This window comes from Lichenostomus cassidix, chromosome 15 (genome assembly GCF_008360975.1).
Source record: "Lichenostomus cassidix isolate B80296 chromosome 15, HeHo_3.0, whole genome shotgun sequence".
Classification (NCBI taxonomy): domain Eukaryota; kingdom Metazoa; phylum Chordata; class Aves; order Passeriformes; family Meliphagidae; genus Lichenostomus; species Lichenostomus cassidix.
In genome coordinates, this window is record NC_139496.1 from 9282608 (window position 1) to 9306196 (window position 23589).

At 42.4% G+C, this 23589-nt stretch overlaps 1 protein-coding gene across 2 annotated transcripts in view; it reads right to left on the reverse strand.

Moving 5' to 3' along the window:
* The window catches only part of SLC5A1 (solute carrier family 5 member 1), a 26291-nt gene continuing 2702 nt past the window's right edge, over positions 1-23589 (reverse strand). For both annotated transcript variants that reach the window (XM_085075989.1, XM_085075988.1), the window contains exons 2-15: positions 22462-22533; positions 15114-15218; positions 13777-13836; positions 13329-13433; positions 8722-8827; positions 8416-8496; positions 7872-8092; positions 7182-7317; positions 6308-6415; positions 5227-5377; positions 4476-4644; positions 3224-3439; positions 2816-2918; positions 1-2042 (exon numbers count right to left, since the gene is read on the reverse strand). In XM_085075989.1, coding sequence (XP_084932115.1) covers positions 1819-2042; positions 2816-2918; positions 3224-3439; positions 4476-4644; positions 5227-5377; positions 6308-6415; positions 7182-7317; positions 7872-8092; positions 8416-8496; positions 8722-8827; positions 13329-13433; positions 13777-13836; positions 15114-15218; positions 22462-22530 — 1854 coding nt within the window. In that variant the 5' untranslated portion in view covers positions 22531-22533 and the 3' untranslated portion in view covers positions 1-1818. The remainder of the gene's footprint in view (positions 2043-2815; positions 2919-3223; positions 3440-4475; positions 4645-5226; positions 5378-6307; positions 6416-7181; positions 7318-7871; positions 8093-8415; positions 8497-8721; positions 8828-13328; positions 13434-13776; positions 13837-15113; positions 15219-22461; positions 22534-23589) is intronic.

The following is a 23589-nucleotide window of genomic DNA, read 5'->3' on the forward strand; positions in this document are numbered from 1 at the left end:
TTCAAAATATACAAATACTTTAATACATAGAAGCCTTCATAGTTCATTAAATACAATTAATTCCATGGTCTTTAAAATACTCTTTCACTGCATTAAGTGTAAGGGGAAAAGGGTTTGCACAGATATTTTTGAAGTATTGAGTTGATCTGGCCTGTGCTTAGGACCCTGCAGGGATTATGCTGAAGAAGAGCAATTCTACTGAAGAGCAGCAATTCTGCTGGAATCCAGTGCATCTGGGGATAGATCTAAATGAAGCAAAGATCCTGCCAGGAAATTATGAAGGAGAGAGATGAAAGCCAAGGAGCTAGAGCAGGGTGGGTAAAGCCCAGGAGGCAGAGCAGGGTGGTATGGCACTGCCCTCCCCTTCAGCTGCACTTGTTGCCAGTCCAGAGCATCCTGCAGCAGAACCATCAGGAATGCTTTGGGACAGTGCAGTGTCCCACAAACGTGTGCAACAAGGAACAGAAAATTGTGCTGCTGCTTGACTAAGCAACCAGCATCTTCTTTCTACACTTGATTCCCCAGGAAGCTGAATGAGATGAAAAGAAGATCTATTGCTGTTTGCTTTGAAGTGTTAAATCTGTCTTTTCCTGTGTCCCCAGCTGGTACCAAACTTATCAAGTGGAGACAATCAGCCCTGGTTTAGCTGATATCCCACAGCTGTGACTATTCTCCTTCCTGAACTGCTAACTCATGCTGCCATGCAGCAGGAATCCTATTTCTCAATGAAATCTTCAGAGGAAAGATTTATAGCTTTACAGAAAAGCAGCACAGAGCCCTCCAATGTATTTGCAAAATGCAGCCCAACATTCTAATGCTCTGGCTGTTTCACCATGGGCATGGGTTGGTTTGTGGCACAGTCCACAGAGAGAGGCAGTACATTGCCTCCAACCCCACAGTAAAGAGGTCCTTGGCACATCAGGGTGGGAACTGATCAGTAAGAATTAAATATATATACACACACACCCATAAATATATATTTTAAATATATATAATATATATAGTGCATATATATAATGTATTGCCTGTGTATATATAATATATGTATTTTGTATAAAAAGCTTCACATTCAAGTATAGATACATATTAAAATATCAAGAGAGGAGGACCTTTGGTAGTTAACCTTTAACAGAGAATCTACTGTAAGCAAAATTCTTTTTAGGATCATCAAGACAGGCGTTCCCCAATTTCAAAATGTGATCAGTTCAGAGGTTCGTGTTTCACTGATAACTAAGAAACACAAAGGGGAGAAAGTGAGAATGGAAAGTTATACGTAGTGTCAAGTAGATTGATAGATATATAAATCCTTTACTTAAGATATCCCATGTTTGGAGGGACAAAGGCAATGTTTTGAGTTTGTAATACAGTCCCTCGGTAGTTGTGGGGGTTTTGCAATCAAATTATCATAGCCAAAGGAAAAGGAAAATTGAATGATCAGAAGAAGGGTTGAAAATCAAAATAGTATCATCAACCCTAAAAGGTAGTTCACAAAACCTGATATGAAATATGGCTCACACAGCCTTGTTCTGAACCTAAAATATGAAATGTATCATGAGTAGAGAGAACATTGGATGGAAATTCTGAACCTCAGTTAGCCCTGGATTGGTTCAATGTCTAAATAGAAATTCTCTCTCTTGAAATCCCAGTGGCCTTCATCTTTAGATTGTTGAAATTATGATCACAAAATCAGCGAGTAAATCACCCTGATGTTTTACAAATGTAGATGATGAAAATACAATGTGTATCTAATTCTGTAAATTTACAAGCCATGGTTTCTGCTTGGCAATGCAGTACAATTTCAGGACTGTGATCAGGGGGTTATGCAAAGTAGGCATGGCAAAACACAGCCACTGTCAAGAGGATGATGCCATTGATATTCACAATGTTTCTCCACAGTGGCACTTCACTCGTGTCTGTCAGTTTCTTCTTCAGTGCCTCCTCTTCCTCCTTGCTCAGTTTGGGGCCTTTCTGTTGATCCAAGCCACAGAACCAGTTGTAGGCTTTCCTACAGCATCCCGGGTCCTCCTCATTTGCCTCGTTCACTGAAAGGAGTAACACTCTGGTCAGGAAAGGTAAGTATGGATCATGGCTCTTAATCTCCAGTACTGAGGACATTCCTGTTCTGATTTATGGTCATAGTTCAGTGGAAACATTTTAGTACAAAACAGTACAGGAATCAAGTTAATATTGTGTTTTTACAGCTCACCTGGGAAAAGAGGGATTTTCTACATCTGCAGAAGACACTTGGGCCTTTTGCAGCCCAGAGACATAGCCTGGTAATGGAGAAGGAGACTATGCTGCAAAGCTTAAACTCCATTTTTCAATACTTTCTATACTCTTAGTTGAAAGACAAATAAATGAATTTGAGGATACTGATGAAAAGGAACTTGGGAGCAGAACCAGAAACCCAGTAAAGGGAGCACGTGTGTTTGCAGTCTGCTTTCATGGTGCCTTCAATCCTGACCACGACCCACTACTTCCAGGTGAATTCCCTCCCAGTGCTGGAGTCACATGCAGTTCTGCCAATGCACAGTGCCTCTGACCCAGAGCACTGCCATTGGTTTAGTCCTAGAGCTGACACCCAGCTATCAGGAGAACAAGATTTTCTCCCTTCAAATCCACTTCACTTCTGATTTACACTGAGCTTGACAGATTGGTAAAGGCAGCTCAAGAGCCATTTAAATTTGTGGGGGCTGAGGGTTTGTTGTTGGGGGGAGGGAGGATGTCTTCAAATATCAAGCATGTTATTGTTCCTTCAGGAATGAAATGGGGATACTCAAATATATGACAGAATCTGTAGGTATTCAACAGTTACCTGATTCATCATCTTTTTCATCAGCTTTGTCCTGCTCCTCATCTGCATCAAGATCAATCCGTTCTTCTTTGCTGTTCCGCAAGGACCAGCACAAGCGGTGAAGCTGCCACAGAACAAAAGGAGTTTAACTGATCCATGGTCTGACTAACACAGAGAACAACCAGCCTGACCAGCACCTGAGCCAACTGTAAGACCAGGGCACCCCAAATGTCTGGTATGTCTAAGTCTATTAGGAGACTCTCAAGATCTATGACAGGTAAATGAAGACTATTTCCTTTGCTTTCTTACAAGAGCTGTATGCTGAGGGTAGCTGAAATGTTGAGAGGTAACACACCAAGTACCAGGGTTTAAAACTGGTGGTTTCCTTGTGTTCCATTTCTTGAGGAGCAGGACTGCAATAATACTCACATGTACATCAGGAATGGGCTTGGTCATGAAGGAGACAGCCAGGATGATGATGGCAGAAACCCCAAAGAGGATCATGGCAAAGTAAAGGTAGTGAATGCCACAGATGATGAAGGGGCAGTTGGAAGGGGCCACACAGCTGCCAGTTCCATAGGCAAACTCTGCAATCATCCTGCCAAGTCCAGCCAGCAGCCCAATGATCAGGCCCCAGAAGGCACCCTGCAGAGAAGTGTGGGACAAGAAGGGATCAAAATGAATAATTTCAGGCATGGAAATAAACTCTGAGCTCTCAAGCAGTTGCTGGAGGAAACATGGATGTAGTTACATGTTACAATGGTTTTGGCACATGGCCCAGGTGCTTTCAATGACCTTATTTACATCTCAGTGTATGAGTACAACTGAAAGGGGCAATGACCACCTCTGGGATGTCAGGCACACCTCACACTTCATCCAGCTCATTTCTCACAGTCCATCTGGCTCCACACAGCTCTCTCCTTCTACAGGACAGGCTTCAGCCACGGATTGCACATCCCAGGGGCTCTTCTCATACCTTTGTACCTTTGAGGGCTAAATCCCTTACGGCTCTGGCACAACGGACCTAGCCAGAACATTATGTCATCCCATTTGAAATGTATGCCTTGTGTACCTGCTAATGGCTCTGACAGTAATTGTTAATTCTCAGTACTCTTGGGGAGTGTTTTGCTGCCTGGCATACAATACTCCAGCCCAAAGTATAACAGATGCACAGGTATGTCTGGGCACAATCTGAAATGTGGGAAAGTCTGTTTAAAAATAATTGATTTTTGTTTTACTGTAAAGGTGCTTGACCATTGGAACAGGTTGCCTAGATAGACTGTGGAGTCTCTACCCCGGGAATATTCAAAACCCAACTGGACAGGATAGGGTAAGAGGTGATATGTTTGGTAAAGCAGCTTGGTGACCAATATCCTAAGCATTAACTTTCAAATATGTGTTCATAGATCAGCCATTTGATACATTTCTTGGCAAAGTGATAGATAACACAAGTTTCAGAGCTATCTGTGAATTCCTAGGTGACTGTTTATCTATCAGACTATGAAAGAACTTCTTCAAATTCATCTCTGAAACCTCAGACTCTGGGATATGGAGACATAAAATCTCTGGGCTATACTGGGATTAAAATAAACAGGAGGCAGTTGCTCATAAACAAAAAAAAAGCAGTTCTCTCAATTCCTAAAGGAACATGCAGCATACCTGTTTCCTAATTTGCACTTACCTGCTCATTGACACGCTTGCAGAAGACACCAAGCAGGAAAACAGCAGCAATGGGAGGTCCCAGGTAGCTGGTAACTGACTGAATATAATCAAAGAGCTGCCCACTCTGAGCTGACTGCACCACAGGAACCCAGGCAATGCTGATGCCAATTAAAAGTAACATAAATGCCCTGTAAACATAGCCATATATTCAATTAGCCATCTGCTTAGAATTATCTATGATCTATCACAAAGGAAAAAAACAGCAATTAATCAATAATTTACATGTCCATTTTGTATTTCAACTAGTGAAATCAATTATAATGGCCAATTAGCACTGAACAAACAAAAGAAGTCCAAGTTGGGTATCGTGTATGTCAAATTTCCATCAGCACACAGTTAAATATGCAATCAAAACATAGAAAATCACTTTTTTCCTGTGGTTGTTATGTCCAGAGACAAATCAATAGCAGATCAACTAGAACTAGTTCATTGCTGCTGCAGCCTGGTGCAGCACAAAGCTCAGGAAGGTAATTTAAAATATTTCCCTTCGAATAGCAGTGGGAAGCAGTGTTTCATGCACACTGCAGATTCCCTTGGGAGCACAATGTGTTTTCCCAAAAGGAGCAAGTGGGGCAGGACAGCTTCTCCGGCCACAGGAGGCCACTGCAGCTCTGCCAGGCAGGCTCCAGCCGGTGCTGGGATTTTGGGAGGAGGCAGCCTGTGACCATGTGCTCGGGGTCTGTGCAGAGGGGTAGCTTGGCTGTGCTCACCTGCCAGCCAACATCAGCTCCTTCTCAGATGGCCGGTTCCGAATTTTGGTGTAAATGTCCATGGTGAACAAAGTACTGGCACTGTTAAAAATGGATGTCAGGGAGCTCATAAGGGAGGCCAACATGACTGACAGCATCAGACCCCGCAGACCTGAAACACAAAGACAGGGAAACTGGGATGAGCATTCCAAGGAGAGCCTTAGCACCTGGCACCAGGTGCTCGTCCAATCCCTTCCAGTCGGTCAGCTCTGAGTGTGTCTGGCAGATTTATGTGCCTGACATAAAATCCTGCCTGACATTCCTGTGCTGTGCAAGCAGAGCTTGGGAAAAGCTATTTACACCAGTGCCAGGGAAACTCCCAAGCTTTTAGCACACAGGTACTTCTTTAGTCAATGCTGGCTGATTAAACGCTGGAATAAAAAGAAAATAATACTAAGCAGATTTTCCCCAACAGTTATAAAAATAATTGCTCTTATTTGCAGAAGAGTCCTCACTTGCTTGTAGTATACTTGTGAACCAGGTGTTTGCCAAAAAAGACAAGTTTCTTTTATTGTCTGAAAACCAGAGTAAGTCACTTTTCCAGGTGGTGTGGTCTGGTCACAGAGCGTGGGGAAGTACTGTTGGATTTTAACAACAGTTATCATACGATGGGGAAGTACCAAAGCTACCAGGGAAGTGCCATGGTCTGTATATCACAGCCTGCCTTTTTTCCTTATGAGCCAGCACCTACCTCCATGGGGTTGGCAGGAGAACCACAGGAATAGGCCTCCAATTCAGAGATCCTGGCAGAGAGTCTTTTATAAATCATTGGCCAAGCAGGTTATTTTTTACCTTCACAAAAAGGGAACTCATTTACTGCTTCAGCACCCAGTATTTGCCAGCTGAGAGCTGACACTGTCAATGTGGAGCTATTATGCACCTACAGCTAATACAGACAGCCCCTTTGGTTAATAGTACATAATTCTAGCAAGAATTTTGGAACTAAATATGGGTCTTGGACTCTCTCTATCACTTGTTTTTACAGTCTGGCAGCTTCAGCTTTCCTAAAACAAAGAAACAACAAATACAGACGGTGTCTTACCATTTGGCATAAGCTCCACTACCATTTTTGGATAAGCAATATTTGTACAGCCCACTGAGGTGCCACAATAGCGCTGACAGACTTCAGGCACAACACAAGCCACCACATCTGAGGAGAGGATAATGGGACACTGAGACAAGGTCATACAAACAACAGATTGCTCCCAAGTTAGTAGAGCTTCTAGAATGTATCTCTGTGTTGAACCACCAGACTGACATGTTTGATTTCATCCTTGGTTTGCTGGCAGGGAGGAAGGTGATTCTAAGCCTCTTCCCTTCCTTTCCTCTCTAAAAGAATACTGACAAGTGCTGCAGGTCAAAAGAAAATCAGCACTTATTTGTCAGACCAGGGCTGAATAACAAGGAGAGCAAGTAGACAAACAAGCAGAGGAATACAAAGACTATTCCCTGCAGCCTGAACCTCTCTCCTCTGCCTGCTGCTAAACAAAGACAAACTCTCTGCTGGCCAGAGAGATGGGAGAGTGGCATTTCCCCACACTGCCCTCAGGCTTGTCCATGGCCCAAACCCTGCAGTCTGTGACTGATGGCCCTGTCCTTCCGATTGCCAGCAGAGTATCCATCTTGAACAGCATTTTCCACTCATTCAGTCAGAGTGGGGCTGTAACAAACAGACAGCTGGGGAGGGACACTGTAGAATTTCTTTCCCCTAAAACAGAGAGCAATAGCATTAGCAGATATCTGGGATCAAGGAAAACAGAAAGACCTGTGGCTTCTTACAGCTTTTGTGCATCCAGGTGCCTGGACTATTTGGATGAGAAGATGACAATCTAACAGGTATTTTGGAAGGGGCAGAGAGATTGGCAATGAAAGGCAGGCAGCAAGAAGAACTTTGCATTTCTGTATCCATTTCATACCTGTGTATAAAATTCGGCTGATCATTCCAGGCATCACTATGATAAACATGGGCAAGAGTTTGAGGTACCCACACATGATACAGCCAGCCTTCACATGGGACATGTTCTTGCCAGAGAGACATCGTTGAACAATAACCTGTCAACGAGACATGGCAGGTATAACTTGTCAGTGTGATGTCTTGGGGAAACTGGACAGTAGGTTTTAGAGAGAAGGAAGGATGACTGGGGAACAGGCTCCAGGCTCTTTGTCTTTATACCAAACATCTAAAGAACATCCTCCCAAGACCGTGTGGCAGAGAGGAAAGCTGCACATACAGGAAACAAACTTGTCTTACTGAAAGGGGAATGGTATCTACACCCAGTCTAAAAAGGGTCATTTGTTGAGTGGTTTCCTAAGTAAATGTTCACAGCATAGCCTCTCTGTGTTTTCACACATGGTCACACACAAAAAACGAGAAAGGAGGCAGAACACAGGATCTGCTGGGCACAGGTGTGCAGGACAATTTGAAAGAACACCTGTTCCATTTTCTCTCATGTGAGATGCATCCAGAAACCAGGGACTGAAAAGTCACTGACAAGTCTTGAAATAACAGACAGTTCTGTGGGCCAGCTTTGCATTACAGGAGAAGATCACACTGGGCCACAGAATTCTGTGTTTGGCCTTTCCAAGGCATTTGGCTTCCACATTACCTGATCTGTGCACCAGTACCACATGGCAATGATGCTCAGGCCAAAGACGAGCCCTGGCCACGGCAGATCTCCAGTGACAGCATCTCTGAAGATGTGAAAGGAGTCCTTACGGGGGGTGTAGCACTCCGGATCAACCACAGTGTTTCCATAGGAGATATTGGATGGAATTGCTTCCATGTACTTCTGCATGAAAGCCTCATAACCTCCCACTTCAGCAAATGCTGGAAAATAGAAAATAAAAGTGCAATAAAGGATTTATTACTGAAATCTCAAACCAAGCTTGAGAGCATGAGGAGAAAAACCTCCTTAATGTGGACATAAAAATCCTGTCATGGATGCTGTTTATTACCTTACACATTCACTTGTGCTTAGGAGACAGAGTGACTCAGTGACTAAAGGGCTTTGGCAATGTGCCTGGCTTTTGGCAACATGCCTATTCCCTGATAAATAGATATATGATCTGAAACCTCCTGATTAAGGTAACAGTTTCACACTGCAGGATTTGTGGCTGAACATTCCAGTTTAATTCATCTGATTTACTTACCAAATCCCATGAGAATAAAGGATCCCACTACCATGATGAATGTTTGTAAGGTGTCTGTGTAAATCACAGCTGCAAGGCCACCTGATGGCAGAGAAAAGTCAGGAAAAATAAGTTAGCTCTGGGCAAATGTCTCAGTGGAAATTCTTTTCTTTTTTTCCCCTTTTCTCACCACCTCTGTCGTTCAAAGGCCACTGTAAATAACCCCCCTTTCAGGTTTTAATTTCTCCCTTTTTCTCCACCTCCCCTCTTCTCTTTCTTCTGCCTTCCCCAACATCTTTGATTTATCAGACTGCTCTGCAAACTCACCTGTGATGGTGTAAATAGCAGTAATAGAAAGCAGGATAATTATGGCCACATAAAGATTCAGCCCTATGGCCAGCTGTATGAAAACAGCTCCAGAGAATATGTCAGCCTAGAAAAGAAAAAAAGATAGGTTCAGCAATGTTTAGGTTCATGATGACATGCTACACTTCCATGATGGGGCCACTGAAATACACAACTCTGTCCCTTGTAGCACTGCACACACAAATCAAAAAGAAAATAGGAGCCATTTTGTGACCTCTCAGAGCTGTGGAGTTCTCTGGTGGTCCAGAGGTGTAACACTTCTCAGAGAATTTCCAGGCCTTTTTCAACAGGAGTGTTTTTGCTAGACAGTCACCTCACTGCTGTGCACTTAGGCACTGAGAGACAAATTCAACACAAGCTGCTTAAAACTGAGTGTGAGTTCCATTTGGTGCTGTGTGCAGGACTGGACTGCATGACACCTCCAAGACATGGCACAGTTCTCTTCCTTCAGTGCTACTCCACAAGTCTTTCCCTTTTCTGCTTACATGTGGTATAGCTCGTCTTGCTGGTTCAGGACAAATGATGCATTTGCATTAAAGGCAAACATCTCATATTGTTTCTATTTTTAAGTTCCTGTTAGAAGAATTGACAGCAGATGGCTAACAGAAGAGACCTTTAGCTATTGCATAAGAAAGGAATTGTTCAGGTTTCAGAGTAACACTGGGATGTTAATCACATTAAATCAGTTCCTGATTTAAAGATAATTTGCATCAATGTTATTTATACAAGTTTGCAATCAGAATAACCTGCCCCAGTGCACTTGTGATGCATTACTGTAAATTATGCTTTCATTAGAGGTTGCTCCTGAGCAGCCTGCTCATGGGCCTCTCTGCAGCCCACCCACCCTCCTCCCTTCATATTCCACTCTGCCTGTCCAAGGGCTCTGCACAGAGACTCCTATCCTCAGGCAAGTCCCCATGGGGTTCACAAGCTGAAGCAAAGACACGCAGCTCTGCCTGAGCCTGGGGGTGAAGTCTCCCACACCATCCGTGCAGGAGCTGGGGATCACAGCCCCAGCCCACTGCTGCCCCGGGAAGAGCAGGGCACACACCCCAGCAAGGAGTGATGCAGCCTGGGAGATGCCGGAGAGAAAAACCCTCTTCATTCCAGAGACACTGAAACGGAGACTGCAGGGCAGGACCTCAGCCTGGCTCATGCTAAAGAACGAGGAAGAGGCCAGACCTCTGCAGCCCCACTGCCCTGGCAGGCAGACAGCAACTTCTGTGGAACAGAGCGTGAGTCACAACAGAGGGTCCCACTCCCAAAACTCTGCCTCTGGAGCAGATTTCTTAACAGGCTTTAGTTTGGAATTGGGAACTAGGACTTTTAGCTCTTACCCCAATGGCTGCCAGGCCATATCCTTTGCCGCATCTCTCGAAGGTAATTTTTTTCATATCTTTTCACACCACTAATCAGTCTATGTCCCAGACCTTTCTTTCATTGTTCTTGGCTTTAGTTTAGCCTAATAATATTTAATATATCATTAAATATGAGTGGCCCTAAAATGATTCCCAGAAAGAAATGTATAGTTAATTATTGAGCATCCTGAGCGACAGATCAGCTTCTTCAAATTGCTGTTATCTTCCAACATCACTGCTCCTCCTTCCCAGTTAGATTATTGCCTTCCAATACTTCCTTGTTTCTCCATTTATACTCTTTTATAGAGACGATTTAATCTTTATCTAATCTCTTATTAGAGTGACTCTTTCCTTTATGTTACAAGCTATCTCTGCAAAAGGCTTGGATCACACAGGAAAAACTGGCCAGACACATGGCAGCTGCACGAATCTTGTGGGAGTCAAGGCAGGGGCATCTTCTCTTTAACCCCTATACTGTGCTGTCCTAGGACGAGGTGATCCTTCTCTTCCTCCTCCCCCAGCAAGTCTATGCCCATACATTTTTTACTGAAATTATACACAATGAAGAGAAAGAAAGTGCTGAAACAGATTTAGAAGTTCCAGTTTCTGGTTTCTCATTTCCGATTTCTTCAAATACATTCAGACCTTCATTCCCTTTTGTCTTTTCATAACTTAGTCTACTACTATCCATCAACATTTGGTTTTTACCAGATGATATCCTTTGGCATAATGACCAATATCATCAACACTAGTGGCTAACAAGCCTCTGAAAACCACTCTGGGCACTACTCACAATGTGCTGCACACTTAGGGGGCAGGTACAGGTGAGGCCCCTGTATGACAGAAATCCTTTGGGCTCAAAGATCACGTGTGCCCTGATCCCAAGGATGAGCTCCTTGCAGCATGTCCTTGTCTGTCAAGTGGCTGATTGGCCACAAAGCAAGGTAATAAACCAACAAAAACCACTGAAAATGTGCAGAGAAAGAGAAATAGTAAGGACCTTGTAGAGGTGTGCAAAGGGAATCTGATCTTCACACGGTGGTGGCACTGTGCCAGAAAGAGCACAGCAAGAGTCACACAACCTGATGTGTGGTACTGTTCACTAGAAAGCACTGTTATATTATTAAGTACATTAAATAATATTTCAACTCATCAAGGAAGCAGCACACGAAACAACTACCCCAGAAGCAAGGATGCCACTCTTCTGCAAGGAAAGGGGCAGTGAGAATAACTGTTAGTCACAATGGTAGGTGTGACCTCCCATTCAGGGCAGGGCAGAAACCCATCTTTCTCGATCAATTCTCAAAGAGCCCCAGAGATCACAAGGGAGTGTTTGCCAAGGCAGCACTCAGGGAAGTAAAACACAATGGATTGTGTACACGTGGATGTGTTTGGATATACAACGTGTCTGTGGGAAGAGAGGCTGTGCTGGCACCTCTCCCCACAGCACAGTTACTACAGGCCAGCAGGGAACAGCCCTCTCCTCCCTGCTCCAGGGCTAGTTCCTCTGGGCACCGTTTGGACGTGAAGTTGCACAGCATGGCACAGCAAAACCTACTCTGAGGGCCTCTGACAGAACCTGAAATCTCCAAGGACTGGCTGCTCTGCCTATTCTGAATCAGTTACAGCAATTAAATCAGTCCTGGGCAGATCCTGCCCATCCAAATACAGTACCATGAGGCAGCAGCACAGAAACCTGTTTTTACACTACAGGAATCTCATTTGTACAGGCATAGACGCTGCCAGAACTGCTTGGGGCAGGTGGTGGAGACAGAAGAAATGCTTAGAGGAAATTGTGTACCATATTTTTTCCCTGCATAGCACAGAGACTCAGCTCCATGGCACCTCCTCACAAATACCTGGGATAAATGGGTTGATGGAAAATTGGGATGGGTCAATGGTGGAGTGCAGCCTGGGTAATCTGCTGCTGCATGGATCCCTTGACTATGGAGAGGATGTTTCAGCCTCATGACCACGCTGGAAGCTTAAATGCAGGACCTGTCTTTCTTGGAAACAGGACACTGCAACTGAAACGGTGTAAAATCCCATAATCAGATCCTTAGGAATGACACAGGATGGAAATCAAAGCTAGATAGTAAATTCAGAACCTACATAGAGCCTTGATAGTCTCACTACAAACATGTGTTGCTGAAAAGGACTGTGAGTCACCCAACTGGAGGAGTTCCTCTGCTGCTGGAACTTCCAGAACTCTGTGTCATACCTGGGAGTTCTGAATATGATACTTGAACACAATTACAGCAAGCTGTCTAATCCTTTTGAAATATACAGAAATCCAGCCCTGAGGCCAGCTCACACCACCAACCTGTTTAATTTATAACCTTTCTAAGGGTCAGTTATCATGATGTGAGAATGAGAGCAAAAGGCCAATCTTTTAGCTTAAATTGCACTATTATCGCTCAGCTCTCATTCAGAGGGCAAAGAGTAATCTGCCATGACAACTTCTGCAAAACAACAGACTGAGGTATGCCTGAACTGTGGACTTCTTTAGAAGCTTGGTAGCTTCAAGATATATGGAAAATACCAGCTCCCTTTACTATTTCACAGAAACACATCCATTTACTTAATAAACATTAACTTTATAGCACCTTAAAGTTTACACCAATCACTTGCCCATTAAAGGAATCTCTCCTCTTCCCTCCTTTCACCTCAGCTATCACAATTTCCCTCATTTCCATGTTCCCACTCTTCCATTTTCCAATTCCTGTTACTCTTTTTTTTATCCGTAGACCTCTTACTCTTTTCCCTCATCTGTATTACTGATAACATGTTTAGCAGAGGATCCTAAAACAGATAAATATGAAATCTAGGGACAAAAATTCCTGCCCCAGGTTACACAGATCCCTAAGATAACACAATACAAGTTTTCCTTCACTTTGATATTTTCTAGAGGAGGACAAAAGTAGAAGTAAACTCTGAAACTTAAAAAAGAAAGACAAAGCACAATAAGCATCAAGAGACATTGCCAGAAAGAAAAAACATTGGATTGCAGCACAGATCTGGATACAGAATAAAGAAAACATAAATGGACAGAATAAAGAAAACACAAAATCAGTCTTTTACAGTTATTGATTCAATCAAGGGCACCAAACCTGAAACAGTTGACCAGTTGTGTGAGCAATATTGTAAAACAGAATTTCTTTTCTTTAGATCAATGTAGGATGGAAGAAATGCTGTAGAAGTTTCACTTACTGAGATCTTTGTGAAAATATACAGGATCAGGGACAGGACTGACAGGTAGACCTGGATCCTTTTCCCACCAAAACGTTTCCTCAGATACTCTGGCATTGTCACCACCTGTAGGGGTGGAGAAGGTTTTAGATGATGGGGAACAGGTGCAAATCAAATTAGAGGAAGGTTTTTGGTACTCAGATACTGTGAATGGTGCACAAAATTAGGGGAGCTGCAAATGCAGTTCCAAGGAAGAACAGCTCCAGGAATCAAACAAGGAGAGAGCAACAAGTACTTCTCAGCTTGGCTCTTAGAACAAAAAATCCTCATTTTTTGAGTACACAGATATAACACAGTGCTGTTCTGGTGCACTCAGATCTCATGCTGTTCATAATGACTTTGCAATATTCCAGCCCTGATCTGCAAACATGAGCAGCAGAGACAAGTGTAATGTAGTGGTTTGACTTACCCCAGCTTTGACGTAGATGGGTACAAAGAGCCATCCTAGAATCACCACAAATATCAGAGCCTGCAGCCAAAACAAGATCAGCTGAATTAGCCTCCTCTCTCTAAACACTGCCCCCAAAGACCATTTATCAGAACCAACAGCAGCTAGAGACCAATGAAAGCACAAAAACCTGGGTATTGCAGGGGTGTGGGGGGGAGGAGTCTCAATTGTATTGAGTCTCGATTGTATCAATGTACGCTGTGTGTTGATATGGGCCCAACATGAATCTCACAGGAGATAAAGTGTTAGAGATGTTTAAAGAAGGGTATGGGCCCTAGAGATTTGTGTTCTGTTTTGGTTTGCTTTGTTTTGCTGGAAAAAGCAGCAGAATCAGGTCTGTCACAGGCCTGATATAATCAAAAAGAGGGAGCTGACAGATAAATTGTGCACATCTCATACAGCTAATTTTAGGCTTTGTCCCTCTCCTTGAACATTTATATCATACCAGTACTTGACTCTTTGCAACAACCATTTCCTTGCTAAGGAGCACAAGCCAAATCCCTCAGGGTGGGATGATTCTTTCACAGCTCAGAAGTAAATGTGAGGGAAGTATCGACCTGTGGAGGCTCATGAAAGCCTTTGTGTCGTGGTCTAATCCCTTCTGCAAAGGTGAACTAGGCAGAACAAGGACATTCTTATCACACCCACAGAGCCTGAGAATACAAGGAAATGAAGTAGTTCATGTGAGTCTCTGTGCGGCTGCAGTTTACACTACTCCTGGTACTCCAGGAAGTTCATTTAAAGTCAGCTTGGCTATGTCTGTCCTGTACTGGGACCATAAGCAAAACACATACATAATTACAGGAAAGAAAAAGTAAAGAGGAAAAGATTTTTGGAATGCAGGTGCTTGTGAGGGATGCTCAAAATTCCTTACAGCCTGTGAAGAAATCAAAGCTCCTTCAACATTTCCTGTATAGCAAAATGCCACAAAAATTACCATGGATTACAATCCTGAAAAGTTCTTCCCAGCATCCCGCAGTCTGAAATTGTTTTTCATAAACACTTTGAAAGTAATCAAAAGATAGGCATAGAGAAGAGAATCCACCAATTCATTTGGTTCAAATGTTCTCTAAAAAGCCTCAACAGAAAAGTATCATTTTTTTCCAGTAGCTTGGACAATGTCCAAGGAGGACAGGTTAAATAATAGATTACATTGGGTCTTATGAGTCTTTACAGAAAACAAGTGTTGCCAAGCACAAACTTTGACAGTCCTAAATTATTATGCAATGTTATTTTGATTAAGCTCTGCAGATAACCCAGATGTCACAAGTACATTGACTGACATATATCTCACTTACATTCCATTCATACCCTCCAATGGCAATTCCTCCAGCTGCTGCTGTTCCTGCTATTCCCACAAAGTGCCCACTGCCAATGTTGCTGGCAAACAGAGAAGCACCAATCTGCAAAGAGAAAAAACAAAAATTGGCTCTTATATTCATAGTAATTTTTTAAAATCACCTTCATTTGGCACATTGTACTCATGCCTATCTGCGGTGGTGGGGGTGATGATGAGAATGACTGACAACCAACTTCCTTGATAACTTTCAGGACTCCCACTTACTGTTCCCACTGAAACCAGAGACTCCAGCCATCAGATCTACAACAGTGAGGGAGAATAGGATGTTGAATAAAATATCTTCCAGTTGAGTCAAAAAGTATATTACAGTAATATAGATTTAAAAATATTTGCAAAACCCGACAGAGTGACATTGGGATAGTCAGACAGTCAGGGAAGAAGACTGTGATCTGCCTTGTTCAAGGAGGAAATGACAAGGGCATCCCCACTTGTCAAACCTGCACTCTATACTCCATACTGTTCCATACTGCACAGCCTGTGGATCCAAACATGTCATTAGTGAGAGCTGGACTTGGTTCACTTTTAGCCAAAAGGTATTTGATTACTGAATTAAATTCTGAAAGCGGCATGGCAGAAATATCTCCTGAAAATTTGCTTCTGGAAGCTACAAAAAATAGCAAATCAAGGAGTTGTATTTAAGAAGTGCTGGATTTCTAAGAGCCCCAGATTGCACTGGTCATACAAACAGAACAGTGGGGAAAACATGAGAATTGGTGAACAGGGAGAGCTTAAAAAAGGAAAGGTTCCTGTTGGTTTACAGACAGGCAGGAGCCATTCACAAAGATCTAATTCTTAATCAAATACCTTAGACAATAGAAAAGATGAAAAGGAATGAGCTTCATTTCCTCAAAATGAGCACATTAAATGCAGCAGAAATACCCAGTGGTAATTTCCTGGGTCAGGTACTGAAGGATGCAGGGTGAGAAGTCAAGCATGAAGGAGAGGCTGGATTGAGTATTGTAGGTAGAGGACATGGCAGCTGGAGCAGTTCCAAGATGAAAAGATGCAAGTGAACATTTTTTATTATTTTCTATTTTTTTCTTATGTCCCCTGAAAACTACACAATTTTTTTTTAAAAGGAAACAGGGTTCAAAAGAAAACTACTTAGAAAGCAGGTAAGAGAACCTCTGCTGACCAGCTTCTAATGTTCTCATTTGAATTATGGAATATCCTGAGTTGGAAGGGACCCACAAGGATCATTGAGTCCAACTGACTTGGGGAGCAGCAAATACTCAATCAATGCTTCTGGGAGCACAGAGACAATTACCTGAGTTTCATGAGGATGAAGGATTTCATCATAGAAATCTACCTCTAAAGAGCAGATTTGTTCTTTAGAGCTATGCCATAGCCAGAAATAGCAACCATTTCTTATCTCTGATAACAGATAGATTTTCCTCCCCCCCTTTTTTTTTTTTTGCAACATAGAAATAAAATTCAGAGGATTACACTCTTTCTTTTCCAGGCTTACTTTTTTTCTCTTTTCTCAGTTTGATCTCATTTCTTCTAGTCTTTTTGTAGACAAACTGTTCTTTTGCTGTGACAGGAAATTTATGTCTCTAAGTTCACTTGGTTCTGGATTTGGGGTTTTTTACGCATTTCTAAAGTCAGTTGTGCCCTACAAACTGTAACCAGTTTGTCATAGGACATATTTCTACAGAAACTATAAGTGTTGCAACAAACATTGGCAAACAAGAGACCTCTGTTTCTTCTAACCTCTTCGTGACAGCAACAGTTTTCCCAGAAATGATAGTGAAGAAACAAATAACACTTATACCAAGCATTAGCACTGTTATCCAGCGCTTTCCTTGGAGATAAATAATTAAACTTAAATCTAGGTTACTAGAAATGCAATCACCAGAAAATATTAACCACATTAATCTCTGATTTTATTTAATGTGTTCCCTCTCCTGCTTCAAAAGCTTAAAGGCAGATCCAAGTAACAAAGGCAGCTACTGAAGGACTTTGAGAACTGACAGGTACAAGTTTTGGCTCAGTGCCTGACACCCCAGCACATACTGCAGGACACATTGATGATGCTGTTTTCCCAATTTTACCCAAAATACAATCCTAGAAAAATAAAAAACAAAACCAATGCAAAATAACCAACATATTTAGAACCAGCACAAGAACAAAATAATGTAAATGCAGATCCCACTTTCATTTCCTACATTTTTCTTCTGAATTAGGGAATATCCAGTGCAGCAGAACTCCAAGATCAACACATACCAATAATGAATGCAATTTAAAAAGTGGGTTTCAGTTATGTATACATAGGAAGGGAGAACATGGCTTCATAGCCAGGAAAATGCAGATTGCCTTAAAATTGCAGCACAGTCAGAGCAAGAGGAGTGCTGACCAAACACCCTCACACCCCATTAGCTGCTGATGCCAGAGGGGACAGAGAAATTTCCTGTCTTCTGGAAGTGCTAACTGTTCTCAGTGAATGTGTGAGTGAATTGATTTTAAAGACAGATCCAGGAGGAAAAGTAAAGAAGAAAGTTGGTTGAAAGGGACAAAGTTGCTAACATGGAAAGAGGACGAAAAACCTGAACTAACCTGAGGCAAACGTGGAACATTAACTCTTTTAAAATATTTTAAGAGGTCAGGTCTTAACAAGAGCACTCTGTTCAGCAGAAGTACCACCCTGAAACAGATGATGATCACTGTGGTTTTTCCTGTTATTCATTAACTGTTTCACCTTGTTCTTTTCATTAACTGGAGGATGCACCAACATCCCGGCCCTGCCATTCCCAGTGGGAAGGGATGCACTGTGAGGGCCAGTGGCAGGTGCAGTGACAGTGTGCAGAATGCACAGCCTGTGGCTCCTCTCCCTGCCAGGACCTGCCAGCACCTGCCAGCACATCCCCTCTCCCCCATGCCCACCCTCCTGTCGGAAGGCATTGGCCAAACCCATTTCCCCAATGGATCCCCAGCACGCCCTTGGCCCCATTCCAGCAAACAGCAGGGGCTCCTCTCACACCATGAGCTGTGCCCGGAGGTACTGCTCCTCATGGGTCACCTGCAGAAGCTGCTTCTCAAATCCCTCTTCCCTGACACATTTCTCATTCCCTGGATTGAGAGCTGCTCCTTGAGACTGTTCCTGCTTTTCTTTAACTCACAGTTCTTCCCTGCAATATGTGACTTCACTCTGATACAAAGGCATAATTTTTCCTACCTGAGTTTTTGGGATCACCCTTAGCCACTTTGGAAAAATCAGTACAATCCAATATTACTGCCACACTTCCAAGGCCCTGAGGCCCAAAGAAGGAAGTGTGGGGCTTTATTCTGCTTTCCCAATTAATCTGAAAATTCTATTAATTGCATTACGACCCACCTAAAACCACATCTACACAATTCCCAATTCACTAAGCAGGAGCTATGGATACACAATACTCATCAAAAGTGCCTGTGCTCCAACAAACCCGATGGCTGCTGGAACAGCACAGGCACAGGAGGCTGATCTGAGACCTCCCCACTCTGTGCTCTGAGCCAGAAACAGCACCTCCCAGCCAGCTGGAAATTCTGACAGGTTCTGTAGAAATTGATTTCACTGAGCTTTTCTACCAGAGCTTTGCTTTGATTACTTTATTACTCTTTTTACCCTGAAAACTATTGATTGACCACTTTTTTTTTTTTTTTTTTTATGGAACTTGACAAAGTAAGGTAATTTTTCATTCTACTTTACCCAAGAAAAGGAAATGCAAATCTTATTGACAGCAGAATTGTCTCTCCTGGTTCCTCATAGCAGTGTCAGATTCAGCAAGTGGGGAAAACTCTGTGAATATGCAAAATTTAACTGGCTGCAAAGATCAGAGAAATCATGCCAGTGGTCAGTTCTGATGGCCACAAAGATAAACTGTGCACAGCTGAAGCAAGAATCTATTAGGGGAATTTTTCCCCCTAATTCTTATCTGCCTCACAAAGATCTAAACGTACGTGACAACAAACGAGCTGAGTTACATTTCTGTTTGGAGTGCCCTTGACCCTGCATCCTTCCTACCTACTGCTCAGTAAATCTTTCTAACATAGCTGGGCTTCAGATGCACAGCAGATACTCTTTGTCCTATTACCATTCATGCCTCAGGAACTGAGGTATAGAAGATAACCCATAATTTTGTGGAGACAGCTTTGTCTGCAAAACTGCAGAATCTGAAGAAGAAAATTTAAAAGCAGGAAAGATTCGAAAGTGAGGGTTTGGATTTTTAAATTGTGCATGAAAGGCTGTCAATCCTATGAGAGTGACTGCTACCAAAGCTGACTGTTCTGCAGGAACAGATACTTCATTTCCTACAATGACAGGAAGTATTTGGCTGAACCCAACTCCTTCATCTGGCAAAGGAAGCTGAGGTTGGCCAGGCCCATTTCTACAGAGCTGTCACTTGCCTTGAACTTCTCTGTGTCTTTTTGGACAAAGCAGAGCTGATTATGAGGACTTAAAGAGCCATATGAGTCTTTCCTGAAGATATTTCCCTAAAAGCCCAAGAGATCAAAACCAGTTTCTTGAAGATTCTTCTCTCAGTTTCTGTAAAAAGACTGTGGAAAGGGCACAGTATTTCATACCATTATGATTAACCAATGACAGATTTCAATTTCTGGTAATCTGTGAGAATGTACTTATATACCTTTATCTCTAATTAACCATTGGAAGCACTGAGTTGGCTCATCCCCTTCACAAGGACAGTGATTCCAGGGAACTAACAAGGAAGTGAATTCTCACCTCAGCAGAACTGCCAGAAAATCATCTCTTCACTTGGTTCTGCAAAATACTCAACAGCACTGTTGGATTCTGCTGGAGCAGAACAATCAGAGCCAGAGCAGGACAGATTTGGCCCCGGATGTATCTTGGTCCTACTCTATACACTGAGAAATTGAATCACAATCACAGTTAGCCAGTGACTGACAAACATTCAAAATCCATATTCAAAGTGGGAATAAACTCTAGGCCTTCATTACCAGGGTCTCCTCTAGTCTACCAAACTGCAGCTATTACATGGTTTAAATGAACAGAGTCCTTTTCCCAGCTTGTCAGTAAGAGATCCTAATACACTGCTAATGAGCTTCTTTCCCTGTGGGGTCAGAAAAGCCACTTGTGGGTGCCCTGCAGAGCATAGAACACAGACAACCACTGAAAAATGCCATTAGTTTAGGGAAATTAAGTTTATAACAAGTTTGTGGAAGGATTTTTTTTCTTCATTTTTCTCTGTTCCAGAAAGCAATTACATGACAAGGGTCATTATCCTGAAATGGCAGGGGAGAAATCTGACAAACAAGAGTCCACTTGCAAAACAACTGCCCCCACCCTGACTGTGGAAATGCACTGGGGATATCCAGAACTATTCCAGCTTAGCCCTGACTTGGCACAAAAGAGAAGTCAAAGCACAACAGTAAAACATCACACACAGCTTTAGCTGTTACAGAACTGAGATCACATCTCTGACTAAACTTTCTATACTTTCATTGGTTTCCTCATCATTTCAGCCCAGTTTGCACTGTGTGGTAGACATCCCATCTACCTGCTAAGCTGTGGGAATTGGTGTTTTGGAATCTCTTTTTATCCAAGGTAAACGTTCCAGGGTGATGCTGCTGACATGGTATTTAGTTTGTGGTTTTGCAGTGCTTGTTCTTTGTTTATTTTGAGTGATACCAGGAAGAATAGCAAGAAGGGTTTATTTTTATGGCACGGGAAACCACTCCTGGCATTCCAAAGGGAAGGACTGAAGGGGAAATCTAAGACTCCATTGAGGACTAGCACTTTGTCCAGGCTGAGCTCACAGAGTTTGGGAAGGAGAGAGGTGATCCTAGCAGGAGCTGTGGGGTGATCCCTGTTGGCTTCTCACTGGAGGAAGGGAGTCTGCTGAGTGTGTTGGGTTTGTGTTGGCAGAGGACTCAGTGTCAGATCCTCTCCCCCAAGTCTCAGGGGAATCATTAGGAGTTCTCAGTGCCTAAGACAGAAGTTTTCTGTGGTAAGTCTTTGCTGCCTGGCTGCCTCCATCTCCATTTAAATCTGCACAAAGGGATATTCATCTGACAGGCAGACAGAATTGCACAAGGTTAAAACCAGCTCACTGATTAAAGTGACAGTTAAGCAAAGTAATCTGGTTTTTTTTTTCCCTCTTGTCCTAGAATTATGGGTTTTATCTTAAAATAACTTGGAAACTTTCTCTTTCTTCAATCTTCCAATGGAACCTGAATTTTCTTAGATCTACTGCATCAGATGAGGAATCCTTTTACTGTCATTGCCCTTTAATCTTTTCGTGTCCTTAAAGAGGCTTTCCCAATGCCTTCTGATAGCAGAGAACAGCTCTCTCTGCTCTGAAGCACAAGACTGAACAGTGTGCAAGTATTTCTGCAGCCTACTTCAAGAAAGTTCCTAAATCTTTAGGGAACCAATATTTACTCTCACCCTTCTGGTCATGTAACTGAATCAATGTGTGTGGAGTTTTGACTTACAAACCCTAATGAAGTGCAAAAACATTTTCTGAGACTGAATGCAAGCTCAGGAATATTGAGGAATTCGATTCAAACAAACTGAATCATGTACAACAGGAGTAATACAGAAAATGCAGGTTTGTCTAAGTTTTCTGCTTTTCATATTAAAGAGCCTGTATGGTCTGGAACAAACAGATAATTGTTTCTAATATAATTTCTGCCAAAGGCCTGATGGATGGCTAGGAACATTTAGTGTCTACGACTCATCTACCTTGGAAGATAATACTGATCCACAGAAGACAAACAATAAGCCACAGATACTCTTCAAATATATTTAAAATACTTTTAAACAATAACATACCAGAATATTTCCAGGATTTTCTCCTTATGCAGACCAGAACTTGCTACCAAAAGTAGAAACAATAGAGAAATAAAGGGGGAAATCTGAGCAAATTAATTCCTGCCTGTGACAACTGCAAAATGAGCCAGCTTCTTTGAGTGCAATGAAAAGAACAGACTCAAAATATTTAAAAGTTTTAAGGTGGGATGAAAGGAAAAGTACTGGGTTTGTCTGTCCTGACATTACCAATGTATTTATGTTCAAACAAGTTGATCACATAGACAGAGCTGAGCACAGAAAACTTCCCCCAGCACTTCTCCCTACCCATCCAGGGGCTTTGTTTGTGCCGTTTGCCCTGTGACACCATGGCTAGAGAAAGAGTTGGATTTGCATCTGCACAATAAAGCCATCACAGCCTCAGCAGTATCATGGAGATGTTGATATCTAAGGACTGGGCAGTGCCAGGGCTGCAGATGCACATCCTGTGTTCTACACACACACACAGCACAGCACTCACCGGCCACCAAACCATGCTGCGTCCCGCCAGGAAAAACCCACCAACTGTGCCTCGGTTGGTTGAGTACATAGCCTGGAAAAAAGGAGGGAAGAGAGAAAGTTTTAATTGATATAATATAAATACTTTAAGCGTACTAGGCAAAGATATACAGAGGCCAAGAACAAACAGCTAAATGAAGGGATAATAAAATATATGAGCAGGGTAAAGTGAAAAAAATAAATAGAGTGGCTAAAAAGAACAACCTAATGATGAAGAAAGTAATACAACTGAGCAATGATTCTTTTATCTAGGCCTACATTAACCATTCAAGCTTCATTGCTTCACCTTTCATTATAGTGTGAAACACTAAAATAAAATTAAATTTAACCAAGAAAAATTATCAATCAAATAAAAGCCCACATGAATTTTTTATTAGGGTGAAAAGCCTTTGATTTCAGGAATCAAAAAAGATTACAAGGTGCAAGTTTATTAAGAGATAGTATGAAGCTTTTTTACACAATACCATCCTGCCCCTACAGGTATGTGTTTTCTTGTTGTGATATCAGCATTGTGCCTGATTCCCTCTGAAGTTCCAAAAGAAGCCAGCAAAAATTTCCATTTAATTTTGTCTTTGTCAAGGGATGGGCTTTAGAGGGAAGCTTCCTCCAATTTTTGTTAATGACCCTGAACCATTATTTACTGGATTCCCATTGTCTTCTGGGATGAACTTTGAACAGGTAAATAAAGAAAGAAGACCTGGGAAAATTAGCCATGTATTTTCTTCTGATGCAGAAGAAAGGAAGTAAATATGATAGATTTATGTTTAACCACACACAGCAACTGAAAACTTGTCCAATAACGATGTCATCACGGCTGAAAAGAAACGGTTCCAGGAATTAACTCAGCACACAATGGGCCTGAGAAGCCACAGATCAGCCCTTTATTGTCAGAGGTCTTTAATAATATAAAGTTCAACTACAGCAACAGCCTGACTTTCATGGCAAAGACCCAAGTACCTCCTGCCAGACAACAAGGTGTTCTGGTGGACTGGGGCCTCAGATTTTTTGCTGGTTTTGGCCTCTAGTCCCATGCTGAAGAGGCAAAGAAAAGGTTGTGTCCACTCTGTAAAAACCCCAAATTTTTGTGCTC